Raw genomic sequence first — 16,957 nt, 5'->3', positions numbered from 1 at the left:
CCTCCAGCCACCCCCACCCCATCCTACCCCCTGCCTCTGTGGCAGACAATTTCCTTTTAACTTTCTCTCTCCTTTTGGGCATTATGGTTTGCTGTATAGATACTGAGAGGCCATCATGTTTGGTCTTTTATCTTCTTTCAGTACACATCTCCCTGAGAGGCAAAGTTTTTGTTTGTTGAATTGTTTGGTTTGGGACCACACCCAACAGTACTCCTGTCTCTCTGTTCAGGGATCACCCCTGGCTGTCTTCAGGGGACCCTGAGGTCCTCTGGTTTGAACTGGTTAAAGCACCTGTCGTAACCCCTGTACTATCATTCCAGCGCCCCAGAGACAAAGTTTTGACTATAAATTGAATTATCTGAACCTATTTTGTACAAGTTAGCAGATCTTTAATAGTGATTTTATTTTTCAACAATAGATTTAGTTTCTTTTGACTTTACCAAATGTACATTTATAGTCATGAAAAAGGACTATATATTTTTGTAATTAACAGCTTTTATGTTTTCATTTCAGGAAAATCCTGAATTTGATTTACATTTTGAAAAAATATATAAATGGGTTGCCAGCAGCACTGCCGAAAAGAATGCATTTATTTCATGCATTTGGAAATTGAATCAGCGTTATCTCCGAAAGAAAATTGACTTTGTCAATGTTAGCTCACAACTTTTGGAAGGTAAAGTTAAATCAGAATGTGTATGTGCAATCGAGTGTTTCTGCAAGTGAATATATAGTTTAGTATTAATCAGAGAATTAGAACATTGAATTACCTTTTTTTTTTTGTTAGTGGACCACACTTGGCAATACTCAGTGCTTGCACCTGACTCTGTGTTCAGGGATTATTCCTGTTGGTGCTGTACAGAACCAGGGATTGAGCCCTGGCGAACGATGTGCAAAACAGCACCTTGCCTGCTATACTATCTCTGCAACCCTGAAACCATTTTTATGAACAAAACTGAAATAAATTTTCACTTTCTATTAGAGAAAATTAAGAAATTAGGTAAATGAAAATCATTATGAACTTAACTGTCAGAGACACTATTAACATTTTAGTGAATATTTTTTGTCTTTTTATGCATAATTAAGTGCTTTTAATAAAGAAATATGCATCATTTCCTAAAATGCTTTTCAGATAATCTATCATGAACATCTTTCTTACATCAACGTTATTTTTAATGGCACAGTAGTATCCCATTGTATGGATATATTATCAATTATTTAACTGATCCTTGAGCAAAAATTTTCCACTCTTTCTCCTGTTTAAACAGCTATGAGATGACTATCCTTTGGCTGTATTTTTGCCAAGTGTAGGTGGGGTGATTGAAGAACACACCTTTGGAGTCAAACTGCCTGGCTTCATATTCTGATTTTGTCACATATGAGTTATGTGACATCAGATTTCTCAGTTTCCTTATCTAGAACTAGAGATAATAGTATCTACCATAGAGAAATTATAAGGATTGAATTACTTAATATGTGAATATGATGAGATTACTGGTAGGTATATAGTACGTCAAAATGTTACATATCGTTACATATCGAGCGTGCCTTTAAAGTATTAGTTATTTTAAAATATATTTCTAATTATAAAATATTATATAGTACCCCAAAGCACTTGCTATTATTGTATTATCAGAATAATATTTTTAGACTTTTAATAAGTAAATTCAGGTATTTGGGTCTCTAATATCTTTAACAATGTTACTGTGAATTATTTTGTTACAAGATTTTAAAAGTCTATTAATTGTTGAAATGTTATACGAGACTTTGTTTTAAAATTTCACAAAGGCATAAACATTATTAGAAATTGGTTCTTTATACCTTGTGGATAAAATTAGCTATGTATTTAACCTCAAAGAAAACAGTTGAATTAACATTATATAGGCCAACAGAGTTTCTCATTATTGAGCAAAACACTTTGATTTATCCTTTTTATGTAATGGAAATTATAGATTTGACCCAAATTTGTGTAACAGTACCCTGTGGGGTGCAAGCATCTGAAATTGCTGTTACTCAGCGATTTCGACCTAAAAATTGAATTTCAGATACTTCAGACTATTTGTTTAGCCATGAGGCTCTGTCCTTTCTCTGTTTTGTTCTCCTCATTCATTTTCTGTGTGACTGTGGATCTTTCGTTTCCCGTTCTCTTGCCAGGCCTCTTTTAGTTGTTGAGCTCCTTGGCAGCTTCAGGCTTCCGGCTTGGGACTGGCCAGTCTCATGTGTCAGCCTTGTTCTGCTCCCACCAAGGAAACTCCCCAGTTTGGAGCCCACGTGTTGTTATTCTACTGACAGTAGACCCCAGTATCTTGGCAGTTGAGTGTGTTGAAAGAATGACCTTCATTTTTTTTTATGGTATATTTCTATTCCTTGAATAGTAGTTTTGATCTGTTTTGAGTAGCTTTAATTTTTTTTTTTGCCATATTAGGGTGTTAATTTTCTGATAAGTTAACAAATGATTCAAAGGCTTGCTGCTTTATTAGCAAATATTGTTGTATTTGGGATCACTCCTGGCAGGGATCAGGGAATCATGTGCTGTGCTGGGAATTGAACCCAAGCCAAGCAATGCAGTACCAGCCCTCACCATATCCTTTTAGTAGAAAACTAAAGGAGCTGTTGATTATTTATGCTAATAAATGGAACTCAGTAGAATCTCAAAGTAGGTTTTTTTTAAAAGAATGCTTTATTAGCATTTGAAGTGTAAGGTTTTTCTCCTTTTCTTCCTTTCTTTTTTCATTATTGCAACAAAAAATTTTTTTTGAATGACGATTTAAAGTTTGAAAAGCCAATTTGAACTGATATCTGCTGTTTTCTTTGACTTTTATTTTGTTAGTTTGGAGGGCAGTGCTCAGGAGGCCTGGGGCCCCTCCCGTAATTCTTCTAGCTGCTTGGACCCTGAAGTGCCTGGGGCTACTCTGGATCCCTGGCAGAGCTTAGGGGTCTGTCCAGGGCTGTATCTAAGCAAATTCTGGGTTATCTGCATGCAGTGCATGCACCTTAACCCCTGAACTATCTCTCTGGCCCTTGTGTGTTCTTTCAAATTGCCTCATTCTTGTCCTTTGTAACGGTGTTCATGACTAATCCATTGTCAGGAGGGAGTGTCTGGGTAAAGATTTGGAACCTGGAGTAAAAATAACTGGACTAAATGCATGAGTCACCACTGACCTAAAAAAATAGTCTTCTGTCTCCCAGTTTTTGCTTCCAAGGGTTAGTCGATACTGTTTCTTAAAAGACGAAGGAAAAGAGAAAAAATGCATGTATTTTTAGTCACTGTCAGAAAAATGAGTAAGAAAAGTGAACTCTGAAAACTTAGCTTCTATGGATCTTTCTATTTTGTAGTTGATTTTGACGTTGCCTTTTAAACCATCATTTAGTGTGCCATTCAAATGAAATACGGGTAGTATTTTAAGTTTAAACCTGTGTACTTTTCTACCCAGCTAATATTCTTTGCTTACTTTCCTCTGCTTTTTTCATACCTATTTACTCTCCAGAACTGCCTAAAGTTACAGAAGGTGCGTAACACCTTTTCTTCTTATTCTATTCCATATATTTTTATTACTTGCCATTGTTATGTTGGTTGCATATTTTATGAAATTATGTACAGGAACAAATTTATTGCTTCAAAATCCATATAAGTGATAAATTTAATGCTCGCATTCATTATTGACTTCCAAAGGCCTGTTTTGTGGAATATAAAATTCTTTTGAAATATTCACCGTCATATCTGTTTATTTTAAAAATATTTTCATGTGTAAGAAGCAATACGGAATGATTTGGGAAATCCTTATTCCCTTGTGCTAATAATGCCACTAATGACAGTTCACCAATTCCACAGTGAACTAAAATGAACTCTGAATTCAGAGGACACAGAACTAGAGGGTGCCTCAGAAGAATTTGTATAGTGGAACCTGTCACAGTCTGTACCAAACATTTTAGATCCCTCCTTTTGTATTCCCCTGGGATGGGGAATACAAATCTAATTATCATTCTAAGTAAGGCTCACCATCTAAATCTAATTATAATTTTTGGGGTTTTTTTGTTTGTTTGTTTGTTTTTGCTTTTTGGGTCACACCCAGCGATGCACAGGGGTTACTCCTGGTTCATGCACTCAGGAATTACTCCTGGCTGTGCCTGGGGGACCATATGGGATGCTGGGAATCGCCTGCAAGGCAAACGCCCTACCTGCTGTGCTATCATTCCAGCCCCTAAATCTAATTATAATTCTTAATTGTAAGTCCTTTGTTACTTTGAATTAACTGGGTGGTTTTGTTCTAGGAACAGTAGCTCTAGTAGTTCAATGCTAAGTGTAGATACTTATTTTCATACAAAACAGTGAACATGTTTTTGCTTTTGGGTTTTGGGCCAAACCCAGTAATGCTCAGGGATCAATCGCTCCTGAAGGTGCTGAAAGCTCTATATGGTGCCAGGAATCGAACCCTGGTCACCCTAGTGAAAGGCAAATGCCCATCCTACTCACTGTACTCTCTCTCCAGCCTCACAAAACAACGAATGTATCAAGCACCCAGAACGTCTGATGTAGCTTGTGTGTCCTAATAAGTTTATGAAAAAAAGACAGTATTAGGAGTTGATAGGGGTTGAAAATGTTTTTTAATTCTTTATTAAACATTTAACCTTTATTATTAAAATACTCACACTAAATATATTCCATGGAAACACTGACCTACAATGTCAGAAAGTGTCTTTTAGTCTTTTGTTTATGAGCATAGTATTATTTAAATGTTTATTTCAAACAAGCATGGTGCTGCTTCTTACTATAGAGTCATTATGGAAGCATCTGTAGCTCTAACATTTAGAAATTTTTTAAGAGCATGTGAACTTTTTAAAAAAACTTCCATTGCTGTTTTTATTGCTCAAAATAAATTATATCATTGGTACCCTTTTAATTTTAATCTAAAGTTATTTTTTTAAAATGTAGCACAGATGGAAAGAATAAAAATAATAGAAAAATATTACCTAGAAAAAAGGAAAGCAAATTGTTTTCATGTTCTTGAATCCATAATCAGTATTTTGTTAGAACAGCCACCACTTCAGGTAGGAAAAAGTGGGTGGGGTTTATTTCCACATGTTTCTTTTTTATTTTTGCATTTTAGTTTATGCTTGGGAAATTGTTACTAAAGCCTGTTTTAACACAAGTCAGTGAATTAGACTGCATGCTTTTTTCTTTATTATAATAAAAATGGTATTAACATATGCAATTCTTTCTTCAAATAAGAATTCTTTTTCATATAATTTGAATCCTTCTTTCCTATTTTTCCAGCCACTAAATGTGACCTGTGCTTATCACTGACTTTACCTAAAATGTCTCATGTTACAGTCCTTCTTGCTTTTTCTCACTTCTTTTATTTTTAATTTTCACCCCCTTTAAGAGTCTGTTCCAAGCGGAGAAAATCAGAGTGTGGCTGGAGGCGATGAAGAAGCTGTGGATGAATACCAAGAGTTAAATGCAAGAGAGGAGCAGGATATTGAAATAATGATGGAAGGGTGCGAATGTGCAATCTCGAATGCCGAGGCCTTTGCAGAAAAGTTGTCCAAAGAGCTGCAAGTGCTCGATGGGGTAAGACTTTCTCTGACCTCCGAGTGAGTGACATCGGAGTGGATTGAGAAGACTGCCTGATGTTCCTGTTCTGCCGTAGCACTATGCCAGGGCTGGGTTTACTGCTTCCTTTCCCTGAGAGTGCGTTATCATCTCCCATCACTCTGCCACTCTCTGTGTGAAAGACCCATCTGTTTGCTGGTGGCACTAACTCAAGTTCTAGATTTAGGAAAGTTCTTGATAAGAAGTGATAGAAGAAAAAAGTGGCCACCTGGGAATCCACTTGGGGATTGATTTCTCCCCCAGCCTCTGAATACAAAAGAAAAGCATTTTTGTGGTTTGAAAAAAAAAAAACAGTAAAAGAAATAAATTGAGCTGAGGTAAATAAATCATTTACCCGAAGGAAATGGAATCATTAAGGAATCAGATACAGAAAATAGGAAAGTTAAGGAATAAGGACTTCCTTGCTTAAGAGTTTGACACCTCTGGCTTTTTTAATCAGGGGACTATAGAGAGAGCTCAGGGTTCTGGGGGACTTGGAAGGCTAAAGTTTGACCACTGGTACCTCTTGATCCCTGAGCACCACTTGGTGTAGGTCCAGAGATCCCCACAAGTACTGCTGGATGTGACCAGGGTGACCCCCTAATCACCAGGATAACCCTTGTAGCTTCAAGATTCATGGGCCAGAACAGTACTGTATCTGCAGCCTAATCATTGAGCTGTCTGGTTGACTATTGTCAGGATTGGCCCCTGACCGCCCCCCCCCCCCCAGCACCTCTTAAAGGTCCTCCTTACCCTACTTCCCCCCTGCCCCCCCCCACACACATATTTTGGAATCATTCCTTTTTATTTGTGTACACGATTTCTGCCTCTAGGAGAGCCCGGCAAGCTACCGAGAGTATCCCGCCCGCACGGACAGAGCCTGGCAATCTACCCGTGGCATATTCGATATGCCAAAAACAGTAACCCTAACAGGTCTCATTCCCCTGACCCTGAAAGAGCCTCCAATCGTTGGGAAAGATGAGTAAGGAGAGGCTGCTAAAATCTCAGGCTGGGAGGAATAGAGGTTACTGATGCCCGCTTGAGTAAATCCATGAACAATGAGATGACAGTGACAGTGACATGGTTTCTGAGTATGTAATTTAAGTGCTAGCTTCAGAAAGTTAAGAGCTGAAAGTAGTAAGTAGGAGGAGTAATCTATACTAAGAATGTTTTGAGGTTTGATTTGTTTTTATTTTGACAAGATAAGCATAGATAATCCTCTGAGGAAAGGAATATTTTAAAAGACTCCCCCAAATTTTTCATGTTTTATACATTTAATTTTTATACATTTTATACATTTAAACATTAGAATTAAATTATGAATATAAAATAAAACAACTTATGAAATCGCAGTATCAATGATGCATTCCTTTTCAAAAAATTCCTTGTTGCAGCCAGAGAGATAATACAAATAAGGTACTTGCCTTGCACGCATCGGGTGCAGGTGTGATCCCTGGCAGCCCATGCTGTCTCCAAGAGTAACCCCTCAGGGAAGAGCCAGAAGTAGGCCCTGAGTGCCACTGGATGCAGTTCTAAACCCAAAGAATAAAACCAAAAAATTCCTTGTTGAAGGCAGCACATTCCATTTTTGAGTCCAAGGGTTAAGGTAGTGGCCTCATAGACAATCTTGATTTGATCCCCAGACTGACATATGGTCTCTGTAGCACTGCCAGGAGTGATCTCTCAGCACAGAGCCAGGAAGATGCTCTGAGCACTGCCAGATATGGCCCTCAAACCCAAAACAAATAAAATTGCAAATTTTGTTTTTTTCATACCATGTTACCTTCCCTTTTTTTTTTTTGGCTCTGGGGCCATACACTGTGGTGCTCAGGGCTTATTTCTGGCCCTGTATTCAGGGATCACTACTGGCAGGAATCGGAACCATATGAGTTGCTGGAGTTAGAGCCAGGTAAGGCAGACCCTGTACCCACTGTACCATCACTGCTGCCCAACCTTCTTAATGTTGTTAATGTTGTTTAGTGTTTTTTTATTCTCTACCCAATGAATATTGCATGTATGTCCCAAGTCATTGAATTGCATTACACTTTAATTTTAGATTTGGTAGCTTCTGTATTTCAGAGAGTTCAGAATCAATAGAACTGTTTTGAAAACAGTAATAAAAATAATGTAAATAAAGTTTATTACTGCTTTGTCTGGAAAAATTATAGTTGCAAATGAAAGAGAAAGCTTGTGATGATAGAAGGAGCTATCTTAGAGCCACATGCTTTTCCAAATCCTGTTATAAATTGTATGATAAATTAACTCCTTGTATTGATTAAGGGCTGACATATCAATGCTCTCCTCTTGACTAAAGTAATATATAGGTGGTTACGCTTTTATTTAGGGTTTTGTATAAACGATAAGTATAGAAACATGACATTTTGTAGGATTCGAAGAAATGTTAAGATTACTTTATCTAATACCAACTGAATAGAATATATCATTGCTGAGAGTACATTGTGGGGCAGAACCCTACTTGACCAATCTGTGGAAATATAAAACACTGAAATACAGTTTCTACCTACCCTTGATAACAAAATCAAGTGTAACTTGAATCATAAACATAAAATGATAAGGTAATAGGATGTGTAGAGCTTTATGTCCATCTTTGTCACTGTGCTGGCAGAGAGAGCACAATTTTCTCTTATGTTTCCTTTACACACTTAAATAATACAAAGTGTTACTTTCTAGGCCAACATTCAGTCCATCATGGCCTCTGAAAAGCAAGTGAACATCCTGATGAAGTTGCTGGACGAGGCTCTCAAGGAGGTGGATCAGATTGAATCAAAACTAAGCAGTTATGAGGAAATGCTGCAGAGTGTGAAAGAGCAAATGGATCAGATCTCTGAAAGCAACCACCTCATTCATCTTAGTAACACTAATAACGTAAAACTCCTTTCTGAGATAGAGTTCCTTGTGGTAAGTGTGCTTACAGATTATCACCACAATCGACCATAAACTAGCCTCAGCATATAAGCCCCCTTGTAAACATGTCTCATTCTTTCTACCTAAATAATTCGAAGGAGCCCCTGGTGATTGGATTAAGTAGTATCTCCTTTGTGGATTTCTCAGAATGTTCAAATGGTGGCTTATGTATTTTCCAGAACCACATGGACTTGGCCAAAGGTCACATAAAGGCGCTCCATGAGGGAGACCTTGCTTCTTCCCGAGGCATTGAGGCATGCACCAATGCGGCTGACGCCCTCCTGCAGTGCATGAATGTAGCTCTTCGACCAGGTGCGTTCCTTCGCAATGATCAAATCTGATCAAAGTTTTGAAACAGAGTTTGTAACTTGGTAGAAAGCTTTTGACAAGAAATAAAAAAGAGCAAGTGGCACAGGACTAAGTTATTAGCTGCCCAGACAAGTTTCACTTATTTTCAAGCATAATTTCTCTTGGCAGTAGGAACTTCATTTCGGTTCCTCCCAATTATCTGGCAAGGACTCTAGTTAGCACTTACTTTTCCTTAGTGCTGCCCACAGATCCTGAGACCTAGTGTGTATTTTGCTGAGAGCAGAGAGTGTACGGTTTTATTAGATCAGCGGTTCCAAAAGTTGATTTTAACCTCAGAATCACCTATAGGGCTTTTTTGTGCATTTCACTACAGATCGCCAGCCACTGTGGCCCCGATTCAGTAGGTCTAGATAGAAGCACCAGAACCCACGTTCCTCCCAGCTCTCTTAAGGGTGCTGAGGCAGGATCACACTTTTGAGAGTCACTGTGAACTTACTCTTTGCTTCCTTCCCAGTAAGCCAGTAAGATTATTCTGTGCTACACGTATGCCCATCTCACCCCCGCCACAGACAGATGCCGTTCGGTGTCCTGTCATGAGCTTCCCCGGGTCTTCTTGCCCTCGCAGTCAGTTGGGAACTGTTCTCCCTGCAGGCCACGACATGCTGCTGGCGGTCAGGCAGCAGCAGCAGCGCTTCAGTGACCTGCGAGAGCATTTTGCGCGGAGACTGGCCAACCACCTCAATAATGTCTTTGTTCAGCAGGTAAGCTCACTTCATTATCAGGATGCCAGCTTCCTGACACCTCTTTGTGGACCACCTTAAACGTACATTGCCACAAGAAACTTGGGTATGCCTAGTGGGGACCGCAGTGCATTTTTTGACGCACTTGTTTTGATCTTCCGGTTTTTCAGGCTGTGCGTATTTTGTCACCAATATAGGTAGACAGCCCAGTTTCCTCAAAGCAGATTAATGACTGAGCTTGTTTACTATGTGCTCCACTTAGGCAGCCTTGCTTGTTAAAAGAAAAATTACACTTAGTACTTTATTTACTACAGTTTGGCCAGTTTTCTTTTTTCAGTAACTGGAGGTGATAGCTAGAACTTGATTCAAAGTTTTAAATGTTTCATTGGCTCTGTGTATTCATATACATGAGAATATACCTGCATACAGTATCATGTTAGTGAGAAAAACTATTAGCCCAGTGGTAAATTTTGGTTGATTTAAACTTGTATAAGTCCTTGTCTATATATATATATATATATTTGTATATATATGTATATATATTTGTATTTATATATTTTTATATGTATTTGTTTTGTTTGGGGGTTATACCCAGCGATGCTCAGGGGTTACTCCTGGCTGTGCACTCAGGAATTACTCCTGGCGGTGCTCCGAGACCATATGGGATGCTGGGGATAGAACCCGGGTCAGGTGCGTGCAAGGCAAACACCCTACCCGCAATACTATCTCTCCAGCCCAGTAGTCTATTTTTTACATAGAATAATGTTATAATGAAGGTTATGGGAATATTATTAATAAGAATATTGTAGAGAGATTTGGGGAGTTGGGGTTGTGGGGAGGATTTAGACCACACCTCCCACTACTTGCAGGGTACTCCCAGATCTGTGTTGGGGGCGGGCAGGGGAGGGGGCCTTTCCTGGCTCTGTGCTCCAGGCCAGCTCTGTACTCATGGGTGCAGGGAGGACCTTGTGCAGGAGCTCAAATTGGGTCAGCCACTTGCAAGGAGAACTTCTTAACTCCTGTACAGGGATTTTAATGGAAGCCATTTTAACCTCTAGAGAGTAATTACTTTTCTCACAGTTTTCACCTTTTACTAGAATTACTAGGAAGGGAAGGGGGAAAAACTTGTTGGGCAAGAAATATTGTATGAAACATTGGATTCTTGTTTTGTTTTTACTTCCGCAGGATTCTAAATCTAAATTTACTGTATTTTATTTCCAATTAGTTTACTCAGGCCCTACTTCAGCTCTATAACAGGTCCTACTTTCTTTCGGTGCCTGTGAGTACATTCAATTTGGCTCAAGCTTCTCGGATTTTTTTCCCCCCAATAGTTTGCTAAACTTAACAGCAACTCAGTGTTGATTATAACTTGCTGATTTAAGCTACCTGTTAACCAGATTGAAATTTTTTAATGTCCAAAGCAAGAAGTTTATTTTGGCAAAAAAGGCACTTAATCTCTTGCTGCTTTCCTTTCTTCCTAGCATTCTTGCATTTGCTTACTCTTACTTACTTAGACATCATTTGCCAGGTAACTAAGATGCATACCAGCCATTTCCTTGGGATAAATAGACTCTGGGTAGCTCCCAGGCTAGGGAAATAAGGAAAACAAATACACCCAGGAAATATAGATGTTGTGATAGTGATATGAAAATATCACGAAGGAACCCCGACTAAACATACGAGGAGACTGTGGAGGTGCTCAGTATTTCTCTTGGTCTGAAAAGTATTAGGAGAGGCACAGGAGCGATAGCACAATAGGTACGGTGTTTGCCCTGCACGCGGCTGACCCGAGTTCAGTCCCCAGCATCCCATATCGTCCCCCTGGACACCGCCAGGAGTGATTCCTGAGTGCAGAGCCAAAAAAGTATCAGGATAAACGCAAAGCTAGAATTTCACGGGAAATATTTTTTGAAAAACAAAAACCTAACCTGAATCTTTATTTTCAGTTTTATTTATTTTTGTCTTTTTGGGTCACACCTGGTGATGCTCAGGGTTCACTTCCAGCTCTGCATTCTGGAATTAATCCTGGTGGTGCTTGGGGGACCGTATGGAATGATGCATGCGAGGCAACACCCTACTCGCTTGGCTATTGCTCTGATCGCAACTCACATTTTTTTTCTTATATTATTCTTCTAATTGCATATATATAGCACTGTAGCACTGTCCTCCCATTGTTCCTCAACCTGCTCAAGCGGGCACCAGTAACGTCTCCATTGTGAGACTTGTTGTTACTATTTTTGGCATATCGACTATATACATGTATGTAAATACGTATACATGTATATGGGTACACACAATTTCTTAGATTTGGCAAGAAAAGAAAAACCAACACTGATACTGACATGGACAGTGTCAGTGACATTGACAGTGATGTTATACCCACATTTGTAGATGGCATAAAAAAAATATCAGTCAGCAGATGGTAATCCCTTCTGTACCCTGCCTTGTTTGTTGTAACATGTGGTTAGGATTTTGCTTCTTTGCCTTATAAACTAATGACTGTGTGTAAAATGACTGCCTCCCAGCTCTGAAAATCTAATAAGTATTCTCACCTGTGAGTGATGCATGTTAAAAATCAGAAAGTGTCAACCACTTTAGGATGTTCTGTGAAAGATGGATGGGGATGTCCCAAGTACAGAAAAAGGTATTTTTTCTTATGTGTTCAATTCAGTGCCCGAGATCACTTGCCAGAGGGTTGGAAAATGTGGTTCTTTCTTGTCCTGGTTACGAGACGAACTTGATTTGATTACTGTATGATGGTGTATTTTCTGTCACCAAATATTCATTATCTACCTATTATGTACTCACTGTTGTCCATGGATGAGAATAAAGAAAAAGAAAAATGAAAATGTTCCCACTCTGAAGATCCTTGTGAGGATTTAAGAGCAACTATAGCACTGCAGCACAAGTTCCCAGACTTACTAGAGCAACTGTCCCCCTTTTTTTTATTACTTTATTATTATTTTTTAATTGAATCACAGTGAGATACACAGTTACAAAGCTTTCGTGATCCAGTTTCAGTCATACAATGTTCCAACACCCATTCTTCCACCGATGTACATTTTCCACCACCAATGTCCCCGGTTTCCCTTCCACCACCCCCACCCTATTCCTCAGCTAGCCCTGTTTCCCTATCTTTCAGGTACCCTGGAAGGGGGACAGTACTGCCCAGGATGGGAAACATACACACCGACAGCAATGTATATGGTTAATTCCTTGCTTGTAATAACATCTTGATACATAGTATGCATATGTATAAATATTAAAGGGTTTTTTTCAAAAGGGAGTTTACTGAGGACCTGGATAGTCATGGAATTAGAGATAAGACATTAACAGTCCATGCACTGCGGTCTGGAGCAAATATATAGATATAACAATTGCATGGGAGAATCCAGTAGAAATAATCTTTTGATCATATCATAACAGTAATTTTAAGAAAATCGATTCCCAGTCTTTAAAAATTGCACATCAGAAAACAAAAAAAAATAAGAATTGGCAACTGACAAAGCTATCAGTTTTAATTTACCAAGTTAAAAAACCTTAAAAAAAGATAATGCCTTTAACTTTCACTAAAAAAAAAAAATAGTGTTTTGGTGCTAAAAGGAGAGGGAGAATATGATTTTAGACTTTTGGAAATTAAATACCTTTATGAGAAATTGACTCCTGTCATTTAATTTTTTTATCATTGCATTGTAGGCAAATCATCTCCGTAAAATATCCTTGCAGTAAAATTGTCTCTCCGAGCTGAGATGCAACCCAGAGGCAGTCGCATTCTTAGATATGTGAAGCCCGACCTTGGTCCCAGATACACACACTAGAGTCTTTGCATTTGGGAGTCATGGAATCATTGGTCCCACAGCATGCTAGCTGTGATCCAAATTTATATTAATACCTCATCATAAGTATCTCATTTTAAATGGAATTTGAAATCTTATTTAACATTTGGGAAAGACAAGTAAGGAAAGACTGCTAAAATCTCAGGGCTGGGCTGAGTGGAGACATTACCGGCGCCCGCTTGAGAAAATCATTGAACAGCAGGTTGACAGTGACAGTGACAGAGATTTAACATTTTTGTTATATGAGAGTGGTCTTTCTAACAGTAGCTATATTCCATCGGCTGTTTTAGATTTTTCATACTCTCGCCCACAATATTTACTTTTATTGGAGGTTCACATATGTGCAGAGATACTCAGGAGAGCACAACTAATTAACAGGATCTTGAGAGAAGATTTTTGCTTAAATGAAACCGAGAGAATGTTGCATAAATAATGTGTCCTTTAGAAAGTTCTTCTAGTTGTTTGAAATATGTATCTTGAAAGGGTAAATGTACTGCCTTTTCCCATTTTGATTCTACAAACACCACATGATTTCATAGTCGGCCTTCAGCCGTATAATGAGACTGACACACACTGAACTTAAAATACAGCCAGGACAAAATTGAAATTGGGAGTGGGGATGCCTGTTGCTTATATGTAGGGAAATTTTTTTTCAACAGCTTATAGACATTTCATCTACTGAAATAAATCTTGTATAATACTCCACCAATATTTAGTTAACTTTATAAAAAATTTTTTTCTTAACCTTATTTCACAATTTCCTAAACATAGATTATCTATGGCTTATAGCAATGAAAGAATTATGACTAAGTTTCAAGTTTTATGATGTCGAAGTCTTGCTCAGATTTATTTTTTTTTGTCAAGAAAACAACATAAACCTGTCTTAATATAGAAGGAAAAGATCTTCATATCTTGAGAGTTTACTCAGCATTCGATGTGAATGTGTCCTTTCTGATAGCGTCACTGTCGCAGTGATTGAGAGTGTGACACTGAAGCCAAACTTCTTGCATTGAAGCCCCAGTCTGGGGGCTGTGACCAGAGTACAGTGGGTAAGGCCTCTGCCTTGCAAGTGGCCAACCTGGGTTCAGTCCCCTGCTTCTCATTATGGTTCCCTGAACCCATCAGCAGTTATCCCTGAGCACAGAGCCAGGAGTTAACCCTGAGTACCTCAGGGTGGGATCCCAAAACAAACACTAAAAACAACAAAAAGAAATCCCAGACTGCTCCCTTTTAGCCGGGTGACCTGTGATGTGTTTGGACTTTGTGCCACTTTGATAACTTTATCTAAATAGTGAACTAATTAAAATACCTATCTTATTAATAGGGTTATTGTGAGTATAGTTTTATCATGTGTTAATAGTTAAAACAATGAGTACCTAACAATGAGTTAAGTGTTCGATATTAGCTAATTTTGTTAGATTCTAATGTGTACACTAATGCTTTCATTCACTGTTTTTAAGAAACATACTTAGATCAATTTGAATAAACCTAATATCTTAATTGTAAGTTACGTTAATAACAAGGTTTTGTTTTTTTTTTTAAATGAGAACAAGTACCTTGAAAATTATTGCAAATAGGGTTTATGTAAAATATCTGGAAAAGTAGTGGGAATTCAATAGTTACTTTTACTAATTTATTATAAGAAGGAACAAAGTGTCTTTATGGTAAATATATATGTATAAAGAATAAAATCCTTTGATGAAGTCTAAATGGGACGATTATTGACTGAGTTAAGCAATTTAAGTTACTTCTTTTCCTATTTTATATAGTTGTTTTGAAATCATTTCCTTGATAATCTTTTGTTAGCACATTTACTCCATTTTGATAGTGATGATATTCTTCATATTATAAATGAATTTTTTAGGTAATGATTTAAAATGCTATTTACAAAAGAAAGCTTTATGTGCAGGCTTATTTAAATTATAAATTTAAATCAACAAGTACTAATAATTCTTCCATTTTCAGGAGATTTTTTAATGCAAGAGTTTTCCTGGCACTAAAATAAATAAATATGTAATAGCTTACATAAATAGTTGTAAAACACAGTTATTTTGAGTCTTGAATTATAGAGAAAAATTGTAAAGATTGTTTTCAATAGTGAAAAGATATTTAAGACTGTGAGCGATAGCACAGCAGGTAGGGTGTTTGCCTTGCACACGGCCAATCTCGGGTTCGATTCCTCTGTCCCTCTCAGAGAGCCCTGCAAGCTACCGAGAGTATTCTGCCTGCATGGCAGAGCCTGGCAAGCTCCCCATGGCATGTTTGATATGCCAAAAACAGTAACAACAAGACTCACAATGGAGACGTTACTGGTGCCCGTTGAGCAAATTGATGAACAACAGGAGGACAATGCTACAGTCATTGGTGAAGACAGTATTTTAAAAGCACTCAGAATCTCTAGCAAGTCTGTCAAGATTCTTTCCCTTTTGACAGTAAACAGATACACAACTAAGAGATATTAGTAGACCTGAAACTATATTAAATACTAGAGTATGCAAGTATCTAATTTTGTGTGAGCTGATAATCTTTCTGATGTTAGTCAGCAAACATTTATATGTCTCTATGGCTCTTTATGACTATAATTAGAGATGAAGTATGTAAGTTAGTGGTAATAACTGTTATTTTGTTCATGCATAGTAGTCTTTACTTAGTTTTCTTTAAAAAAAAAAAAAAGCCATGGCATTCCAGTTCCAATACAGATTAGTTCCATGGGGGTGTGAGGAATTGAACCACACCCAGCTATGCTCAGGGATCACTCCCAAGTGGGCTCAGGACCACATGGAATGCCAGGTTGACCATGTGCAAAGCAGTCGCCCTCCCTACCTGCTGTGCCATCACTACAGCCCCTAGTTCTTTTGTTTCAACTGTAACTCTTAGTTCACTCTGTTGGAAGGTGTTATCGGTTTGTGTTCAGTTAGTCATCTAGAAAAAGATATTGCCCTGGCTTCATGTTTCCTTAGTCAGAGTTCCTTAACCAAATCTTATTGCAAAATTATTTGTCTCCTTAGGCCAACAATTTTTATTTCTGGGTTCTCTGTACTAAAAGAAAGCATATATATAGCAACTGAGTTCTTGTTTTATGTTTATATAATAAAACATAAGTTAGGAAGAAGTAAATGCTCTTTAAGTTACAAGAATTTGACTTTAAGATATTTGTAAAATTATATTTATCCATTCATATGTGTATATGCATATGTGTATTTATTTTTTCACTTTTGGTAACAACCAGGAAAGTAAGTAGACAAGGCTTCAATTATAGTATCCAGTGGGTGTAATTTTAATACACTTTTCACAGAATACTAGCAAATAACATAAAATGATCTAGGCAAGGGGCTGGAGCAATAGTACAGCGGGTAGGGCTTTTGCCTTGCATGTGGCCGACCCAGGTTCGATTCCCAACATCGCATATGATCCCCTGAGCACTGCCAGGAGTAAGTCCTGAGTGCAAAGCCAGGAGTAACCCCTGTGCATTGCCGGCTGTGACCCCCCCCCCCCCCAAATTGATCTAGGCAAATCAGATAGAATTAGATTTACTTTATACACATGTCTTTTTTACT

At 38.1% G+C, this 16,957-nt stretch overlaps 1 protein-coding gene across 7 annotated transcripts in view; it reads left to right on the top strand.

The window, feature by feature from the left end:
• EXOC1 (exocyst complex component 1) overlaps window positions 1-16,957 on the top strand; it is a 60,850-nt gene that overhangs the window by 13,837 nt on the left and 30,056 nt on the right. For 2 of the 7 annotated variants that reach the window (XM_056111314.1, XM_056111312.1), the window contains exons 4-10: window positions 514-673; window positions 3,486-3,506; window positions 5,382-5,569; window positions 8,282-8,509; window positions 8,695-8,827; window positions 9,476-9,585; window positions 10,790-10,843. In XM_056111314.1, the coding sequence (XP_055967289.1) occupies window positions 514-673; window positions 3,486-3,506; window positions 5,382-5,569; window positions 8,282-8,509; window positions 8,695-8,827; window positions 9,476-9,585; window positions 10,790-10,843 (894 nt within the window). The remainder of the gene's footprint in view (window positions 1-513; window positions 674-3,485; window positions 3,507-5,381; window positions 5,570-8,281; window positions 8,510-8,694; window positions 8,828-9,475; window positions 9,586-10,789; window positions 10,844-16,957) is intronic. The other 5 variants (XM_056111315.1, XM_056111318.1, XM_056111316.1 and 2 more) reach the window with 3 other exon arrangements.

The sequence above is a fragment of the Sorex fumeus genome, unplaced genomic scaffold (genome assembly GCF_029834395.1).
Source record: "Sorex fumeus unplaced genomic scaffold, SorFum_2.1 ptg000013l, whole genome shotgun sequence".
NCBI classification, from domain to species: Eukaryota; Metazoa; Chordata; class Mammalia; order Eulipotyphla; family Soricidae; genus Sorex; species Sorex fumeus.
This window is presented reverse-complemented; position numbering and strand designations above follow the sequence as displayed.